Raw genomic sequence first — 9537 nt, 5'->3', positions numbered from 1 at the left:
CATGAGCGTGCGTGCCCAAGATCCTGAGAGGAGAATGGAGGAGAAGGGATTGCGGCGTGACCATCCCCCTGGGGGGTGATTTCTCGGTTTCTATCTCTCTGTTTCTCTCTGTCTGTCCGGCGAGCACACGTGCCCTATAGCAAAAACTTCTCAAAAAGAAAAAAAAAAGAAATGAAGGAGAAAGGACTGTAGTGTGACCACACCCCATTAGGAGCTGCCTTCTCCCTCTTGCCTCTGGCAAGCACATGTACTCTGACAATTAAAATAAATACAAGGTGTGCCCTTAAAAATAGTGAGACAGTAGGAATAAAAAGGTACCTACACAAAAATGATCACTGTTGTGTTACAGTAGAAAAAAAATGAAACAGATAAAAATAGAGTAATGGTTTCCTAAATTCTGGTATACCTAATAGCAGGAATATTATACTATCATTAAAAAGTTCACTTTGAAGATCATGAAAAAGTTTATAATACCGTTGAATGAGAAAATCTTGCTACAAAATTTTATCCAGAGGAAAAGGGGAAACTTCCTAATGTCTTCTATTAAGGCAGTATTACCCTCACACTGAAGTAAAGCAAAGACATGACAAGAAAACTACAGAACCAATATTCCTTATGAATATGCAAAATATGTTAACAAAATATTAGAAGTGCCAGAAATATAGTAAATGAATTATACAGGTCAGCCAGTGGCATGTTGGCTAAGGCCACCAGATCCCACATGGTTGACTGTACAGTTCAAGTCCCAAATAGAGCAGCTTGAAAAAAAAAAAATCAGTGAGTGTATAGGCATGCATTCCCAAAATCCCCAAAGGAGGAATAAATGGAGGAGAAGGGATTGCGGTGCAACTATCCTCCATGAGTTGCTTTGTCACCCTCACCCCTTCCCTCTGGTAAGCATACATGCTCTCTGATAAGCTTACAAAAAAAAAAAAAAGAGGCTTATACAACACGAATGATGAGAATATAGTCCAGGAATGCAAAGGTGGTTCAAAGATGATTCAATATATGAAAAGGAAATGCAATCAAGATAATACAGCACATTAAAAGAATGAGGGGGACAGCAGGTTGCATGGTGGTTAGGGTACTGGACTCCCGCATGGCCGACTGCAGTTTAAGTTCTGGACCTGAGGCTTAGAAATCATGCTGGGCATGTGTGTGCATGCCCAGAATCCTGAGAGGAGAGTGGAGGAGAGGGGATTGTGACATGTACATCCCCCAATTGCAGGTGATTTCTCATTTTCTCTCCCTCTGCCTCTCTCCAGTGAGTGTACAAACCCTATGGCAAAAACTTAAAAAAAAAAAAAAAAGAATGAGAGAAAGCAACCACATGATGTCAATGTCAACAGATGCAGAAAAAAGCATTTGACAAAAACAACCACATCCTCTCATGATTTAAAAAAAAAAAAAAACTGAACCAACTAGGAATAAAACAAAACTTCTTACTATGATATAGGGCATTTATGAAGAACCCACAACTAATATTATGCCCAATGGTAAGAGACTAAAAGCTCTCTCCTAAGATCAGGGAAGGATACCCACTTTGAGCACTTGTACTCACCAATGTGCTGGAAATCTAGCCAGGGAAACTGTGCAAAAAATAAAGGCATCCAGATTGGGAAAAAAGGAGAAAACTGTATTTCACAGATAACATTATCTTAAACACAGAACACCCTAAAGAATTCACACAGGGTTGAAAAAAAAAACTATAAAAGCTAGCAAATGAGTTCAGCAAAGTTGCAGGAGACAAAATCAATACATGAAAACAAACTATTATTTCTATATATACACTAGCAATAAAATGAAATTGAGAAAATAATACCATTTATAACAGCATCAAAGAGGATAAAATATTTAGGAATAAATTTAACCAGGCAAGTACAAGACTTGGATGCTGAAAACTGTAAAACATTATTGAAAGAAATTAAAGAAAATATAAATAAATATATTCCATCCTATATTCATGGATTGGAACATTTAACATTGTGAAGATGGCAATATGGCTCAAAGTGATATAAAGGTTCAACACAATCCCCATAAAATTTCTAACTGCCATTTTCACAGAAATGGACACTTTAGTCCCAAAATTAACATGGAACTGCAAGATACCCCAAGTCGCCAAAACAATCTTGATAAAGAACAGAGTAGAACTCACACTTCCTGATTTCAAAGTTTCCCACAAAGTTACAATAATTAAAGCAGTGTAGTACTGGTATAAGAATAAACACAAACATCATAGAATCGAATTGAGTCCAAAAATACACCTATTACATCTATGATCAATTCATTCTCGATAGTGTGTCAAGACCATCTGATGAGGAAAAAATAGTCTTTTCAACAGATTGTGCTGGGACAATGGATATCCACATGCAAAAGAATGTTTTTGACCCCTATTTCACACCATATACAAAAAGCACAGTAATCCCCCTCTTATCTGCAGGACATACATTCTAAGACCTCCAATGGATGGACGCTTGAAACTGTGGACAGTACTATTCAGTCTATGGTTTTCCATCTGATAACTTAGAGTGTTACCAAGTGACAAATAGGCAGGTAGACTGTGGATATGCTAGACAAAGGGATGATTCACATCCTGGGTGGAATGGAGAAAGAAGGTTAAAGATTTTATCACACTAGTCAGAATGGTGCATGATTTAAAACTTATGAATTGTTTACTCCTGCAATTTTCCATTTAATATTTTCAGACTGTGACTGACTGCAGGTAACTGAAACCATGGAAAGCAAAACTGTGGATAGGGACTGTAAGTCAAAATGAATCAAAGACCCAAATGTAAAAACTAAAACTTTAAGATGGAAATAGGAGAAAATCTTCATGCTCTTGGACTAGACGACTGTTTATTAAATATGATATCACAGCATAGAAAAAAAAGTGGATGTCATCAAAATTAAAAACTCCTTTGTGTGAAAGGACACTATCAAGTGAAAAGACACTATCAAGGGAAAAGACAACCACACACTAGGAAAACATATTCGTAAAACATGTTACATTACAGGAAGAACTCCTATATCTCAACAATGAAAAGATAAATATACTACTATTAAAAGTGGGCAAAGGATTTGAACAGACCTTTCTTTAAAAATATATAAATGGCTAATAAGCACATGAAAAGATGCTCAATACCATTAGTCATTAGAAAAATGCAAATCAAAACCACAATGAACTACTACTTTATAACAAGTGGAACTATTGTACCCAAAAGACAATAGGAAGTGTGAGCAAGGATGTACAGAAATTCGAGAACCAGCAGTTAGCATAATGGTTATGTTGCTGGATTCCCACGTAGTCGACCGCAGTTCGCGTCCCAGACCCGGTGGCTTAAAACTCACGCCGGGCACGAGTGCGTGCGTGCCCAAGATCCTGAGAGGAGAATGGAGGAGAAGGGATTGTGGCGTAACCATCCCCCCTGGGGGGTGATTTCTTGCTTTCTGTCTCTGTCTGTCTGGTGAGCTCACGCGCCCTATAGTGAAAATCTCTCCAAAAAAAAAAAAAAAAGATGTACAGAAATTCTAACTTTCATATATTGCTAGTAGAGTTTGTTTGTTTTTGTTTTGTTTTGTTTTTGCCATAAGGCACATGCACTTGCCCGAGAGAGAGAGAGAAAGTGAGATATCACCCTCACTGAGGCTGGCCGCGCCACAATCCCTCCTCCTCCGTACTCTTAGGATGTGGGGCACACATGCTCAGCATGAGTTTTAAGCCACTGCGTCTGGGACTTGAACCACAGTCAGCCACCTGCTAGCCCTTCTGTCTAAGCTCGTTTTTTTTTTTTTTTTTTGGGTCAGGTTTTAAAAATAACCTTTATTTTTTAAAAGTTAATATATGAATTATAGGAAATGGAAAAACACAAGAAGCAAAAACAAAGTCATCCATAGTCACAAACAGTTCTTAATAGTAGTTATCACAGAGAAGTTGGACTTGGAGACTTTTAATTTGATTCCATTCTGTAGTATTTGAAAACTGTGAAAATAATATTCGATCACTCTTTAGAAATAAAACTTCAAGTATTTAGATGGCTTTCAAACATAGTAAGCATTGGGAACCAGCAGTTAGCGTAATGGCTATGTCGCTGGACTCCCACGTAGTCGACCGTGGTTCGCGTCTCGGACCCGGTGGCTTAAATCTCACGCCGGGCGCGTGTGCGTGCGTGCCCAAGATCCCGAGAGGAGAATGGAGGAGAAGGGATTGCGGCGTGACCATCCCCCCTGGGGGGTGATTTCTCGCTTTCTCTATGTCTCTGTCTGTCTGGCGAGCGCACGTGCCCTATAGTGAAAACCTCTCAAAAAAAAAAAAAACATAGTAAGCATTCAAGTTGTTCTATTCAAGAAAATATTTGCAAAAAAAGCTTCTTTAAAATTAATTGTCTTTTACAATTAGAAAATGGACACTGCAATATTGCGATCTGTATTTTCTGACAGATACACTTACGAGGCAGCATTTTCAAAAACTTGCTAGAAAGCCATATTATGTGGCATATATGCCAAGAGAAGAAAAAACAAGTAGCAGGTGAAAAACATTTCTATACACAAAGAGAATACAAAATGAGAAGTTATTTTATTGCATTTCGGATAACAGAACTGAGAAGTTTGTATAAATACACAACAAGACCCTGATGTGTGTTGTATGAGGACATGAGGCCTACTTATTATAAGGTAGAAAGAGTAAAACTGCTTTGTTTCATGTAGAGAAAGGTGCTGATATAATGATAATATTATACACATACTAAATTAAACGAAAATCTACAGAAGGCTGTCTGTAGCATCAGAGGCCTAAAAATTACATGAGCAAAAAACCAGATTAATATTCCATCTAATTCTTAACCTAAAAGATGTTGTCAGAGAATCTCCAGGATTGGACTAACACTGGAGAAATTTACTCTGAGGTAATCATGAAAACGTCAAAAAAGAAAATTGTACTTCTACTCATATATATATATGTGTGTGTGTGTATACACACACACACACACACACACACGATGCCAATAAAAGGATTAAAAAACCTACCTGCCATTCAAACTCGCTATCTGACCAATCCCAGTAAGTACTAATAGAAGAGGAGACATCACTGCAGACACTTCCCTCAGGGAATAAATCAAAAGAAGTGAAGTCTTGATCATCTAACAGGGAATAACAATCATCTTGATCTCCAACAGAAACTGATGAAAACAGTTCCTCACTGCATTCTGAGCTGGCAACACTCGTTCCACAAGAAGTTAGGTTCCACCTTTGAAAACACAAAAGAAATCGTAACAGGAACTATAGCATTCAGATGATTTTAAAATATTAATAGGACACATTTAATGACATGCATGAAAAATGGGTTTTTTAAGGTATTATAATATTGTGATTTAAAAAAAAAAAAATGTATCTTTTAAGTAAATATCAGGTTGTCAGGAAAGTCATGATGTATTTTTCTACGCAAAAATGCATCATGACATTTCTAACACCCCAATATATTAAAATATTTATGAATTAAATGTGTCTGGGAGTTTCTTCAAAATAAAAAGGGGTAGAGATATAGATGAAGCATAATGCTATATATGAATAATTGTTGAAGCTGGGCAAGAGGGACATGGGGTTCATTATACAATTCTCTCTACTTTTGTAGCTGCTTTAAACTGTTTATAATAAAAATTATTTTTGAGTTTTTTCCCACAGGGTGCGTGTGCTTGCTGGGGGGGGGGGGGGGGGGGGGGGGGCAAGAGACAGGCAGACAGTGAGAGAGAAACTGAGAAATCACCCTCTGGGGGGATGGCCACACTGCAATCCCTTCTATTTCATTCTCCTCCTGAGATTTCGGGCACCCATGCACACGGGTCAGGCTTGATTTTCAAGCCTACAGGTCTAAGACTCAACCACAGTCAGCCACATGGGAGTCCAGTGCCTTAACCACCACATCACCTGCTGGCCCCTAAGATAAAATATTTTAAAAGAAAGACGTTATGTAAATTAGGAATAGAACTGGCCCATAGCCTAGTGGCTAAGGGAACTAGATACCACGTGGCCAGCTCCAGTTTGAATCCCAGTCCTGGCAGCTTGAAAAACACACCAGGCCTGTGTGCATGCTACAGATCCAGAGAGGATAGAGAAACGGGAAAGAATTACAGTGTGACCACGCCCTTTTGGAAGGAGGGTCCTGCCTCTCCTCCCTGCCTCTGGCACAGCACACATCCTCTGGCAATAAAAATAAATAAATTAGGAATAAATTTAAACCAATTCTAAACAAAACATATAGGCACAGGGTTTACAAGTAAACTCTTGAGTGAGATTGAGTTCATATTCTTGTTCTGTCATTTGCTAACTATTTCATAGTAAGCAAATCACAACCTCTCAAACCCTGTGTCCTCATCTTTAAAATGGAGTTATTGTGAACATCACTTGAGAACACATAGAGGGCACTTAAAACACATAAAAAGTGCTCAAAACGTGGTAATTATTAACATTAAATTAAAGTAAGAGGGGAGTAAAATAAAAGTAAGAGGGGAGCCATTGCAGGGCAGAGAAAAGAAACAACGAAGAACACAGGTAGAAGTTCTAAAAGTGATAGTTGAAACATTAAGATTATATAATCTCATTGCAAAGAGTTTAGAATAGAATGGGTTGAGAAAGATTAAAATGAGCAATAATTCCATTATCCAGCAATAATTAATCCATATCATTTCAGTACTTTTTAATCTATGTGCATAAATATTTTATACAATCAGCAACCATTCTCTCTGTGTGTATACATACATACATATATATTATATATATATATATATATGAGTATCCTGCCTTGTCACTTAACATTATATATTTCAAGTCTACTACTTGAAACCCTCTTAATGCCTATATAATATTCCACTACCAGCAGGTAGTGTGGTGGTTAAGGTTCTGGACACTCCCACATGGCTGACCATGGTTCAAGTCCCAGACCTGATGGCTTGTTTTCTCACTTTCCCTCTCTATCTCTTTCTGGTCAAATTAAAAATACTAATAGTAATAACAATAATAAATTTTTAAAAATAAAAATATTCCATTTATTGTATATAACATAGTTTAACCTTATTCTGCCCAGTAATATATGCACAGGCTATTTCCCAGTTTCCGTATTACAAACAATTCTGAGATGAGCTTTTTGGTATATAATTATTTATTCAAATAGAAATTATCTGAAGATAGACTGCTTAAAAAGTAAGTACTGATTCAAAGAACATGAACATTTCTAAAGTCACTGTACATTCAGTCAAATACTTCTCTAAACGGCTAAACCAATTTACACACCCCAAGGCAGTATATAAAAGTTCTCATCTAACCCCCAACATTTTCAGCACTATATTTATTTACCTATATGCTAGTACAGAACATTTTTAAATCAATTTTCACTTTTTTGATTTTTAGAAATATCACAACTTAAAACACATAGTAGCTATTCTGCTATGGTATTAATGTTTTCATTATCAGTTTTACAAGAGTTCTTGGGACCAGCAGTTAGCGTAATAGCTATGTCGCTGGACTCCCACGTAGTCGACCGCGGTTCGAGTCTTGGACCCAGTGGCTTAAACTCACGCCGGGCACGTGTGCGTGCGTGCCCAAGATCCCGAGAGGAGAATGGAGGAGAAGGGACTGCGGCGTGGCCATTCTCCCTGGGGGGTGATTTCTTGCTTTCTGTCTCTATGTCTCTCTCTGTCTGTCTGTCTGTCTGGCGAGCTCATGTGCCCTATAGCAAAAACTTCTCAAAAAAAAAAAAAAGGAAAGAAAAAAAAAAGAGTTCTTTATGCATTAAGGATACTAACATTTTGTTTGCAATATCTGTTGTACAGTAATGAGGGATTTTTTTTTTTTGGTCTTGAAATCTATCATTTTTTTTCTTTTGTAAATTTCCACTAATTTTACACTATTAATGAGATAATATTCATTGCTTTGGCAGTAGCACAGGGAATTAATCCTTCAGATAATGATTTAGTATTTCCGATACTAATAAGCTACTGAAATAATGACTTCCTGAAGAAAATCCTGCTGTTGACCTATTATTAGATTGTTTCTTATCCTTCATTAAATCTAGTTTTTTCTTGATAATGTATTTAATTTTTCTAACTTCCTCCCTTACTTTGTACGGTTAATCTCAAATTCAGAAGTTCTTGATTTATAAAATTTGTTAAACACCTTAAAAATTTTATGGCACCTTTTCTTTTGAGTTGAAGGTAGAGCATTTCAAAGCACTGAGACACGTGTATACACACATATACCATTATAGTTCAGGAAATAAAAAGCAGATGTCAATAAATTTTAATAAGTACTCAAAAGTCACATAAGAATCCTAGAATATCTTGTAATAGTATATAGTTCTATTATATGCTTGCTAGGTGGGCAATATTCCCATTTTTGAAAAATTAATAAACGTAGTAGAATTAATAGAACTGCCCGTTTGTAATAAAAGCTACAAATAGCAACCACAAGTTTTATTATACATCTAAAACCATATCTACATTGTGTCCTGAGCAAACTATTTAATATACTTTCTCTTGTGCCTTTAAACTACATGTGACTTTTTTTCTCCTTTATTCATTCTTCCAATCAACAAATATTTAGTCAGTATCTTCAATGTACCAAATACTTTGTTCAGTGCTAGAAAAAACTGTTAGATAATTGTTTTTAATTAGAATTTTTGTCTTGTAAAAATTCTGTAGAAACGTGTTTTCCTCCATGAGAAATAATGACATTTGCTTTTTAAAAACTATACCGTATTTAATAATTAACTACTAGATCATAAAGGAATTTGCTTGCTACTAGATCATAAAGGAATTTGCTTGGTTTTGTGCCCTTACCTTTGGGCAAAATCAGCATGTTCCGTAGTTTTCAGATTCATAACTACTGGGTCCTTAGAAAAGTCATGATTTTTCATAGAGGTTTTTGCCTTAGTGCATATACACTCACTAGAGACAGAGAAACAGTGACAGTAAGAGAGAAAAAATCACCCCCGAAAGGGGATGGTCACATGGCAGCCCCTTATCCTCTATTTTCCTTCTGGGACCGTGGAGGCATGCAGGCACACACACCTGGTGTGAGTTTCAGGCCACCAGGTGTGGGACTCGAACCACGGTTGGCCATGTGGGAGTCCAGCGAAAGCAACTACTATGCCATGCCATCTACCAGCCCAGTCATGATGAATTTTTGTACAGAAAAACACATCATAAGTTTTATGAGGTTTTTAAATTTATTTTTTAAATTTATTTATTTATTTTTTTACTTTTAGAGAGATTTTTGCTATAGGGCCTGTGTGCTCGCCAAAGACACAGAGATACAGAAAGTGGAAATCACCCCTCAGGGGATGGGCCACACCACAATCCCTTCTCCTCATCCTCCTCTGAAGATCTTGGGCATGCATGCACACACACACATTTGGCATTGGTTTCAAGCTGCCGGGTTTGGGACTCGAACCATGGTCAACTATGTGGGAGTCCAGTGCCCACCATGGGGCCATCTGCTGGTCCCTCATCATGACTTTTCTGACAACCCAATATTTAACAAGGTTCTAGA

The 9537-nt window shown here is 37.2% G+C and overlaps 1 protein-coding gene across 1 annotated transcript in view; it reads right to left on the bottom strand.

The window, feature by feature from the left end:
• The window catches only part of FAM199X (family with sequence similarity 199, X-linked), a 24253-nt gene extending 15387 nt beyond the window's left edge, over positions 1-8866 (bottom strand). The window contains exons 1-2 of the mRNA XM_027768625.1: positions 8826-8866; positions 5023-5242 (exon numbers count right to left, since the gene is read on the bottom strand). Coding sequence (XP_027624426.1) covers positions 5023-5242; positions 8826-8866 — 261 coding nt within the window. The remainder of the gene's footprint in view (positions 1-5022; positions 5243-8825) is intronic.
• Positions 8867-9537: the final 671 nt, after the last annotated feature.

Source organism: Tupaia chinensis, unplaced genomic scaffold (genome assembly GCF_000334495.1).
Source record: "Tupaia chinensis unplaced genomic scaffold, TupChi_1.0 Scaffold147010_1, whole genome shotgun sequence".
NCBI lineage: Eukaryota > Metazoa > Chordata > Mammalia > Scandentia > Tupaiidae > Tupaia > Tupaia belangeri.
Note: the sequence above shows the minus strand (reverse complement) of the source record. Positions and strands in the feature narration are given on the sequence as shown.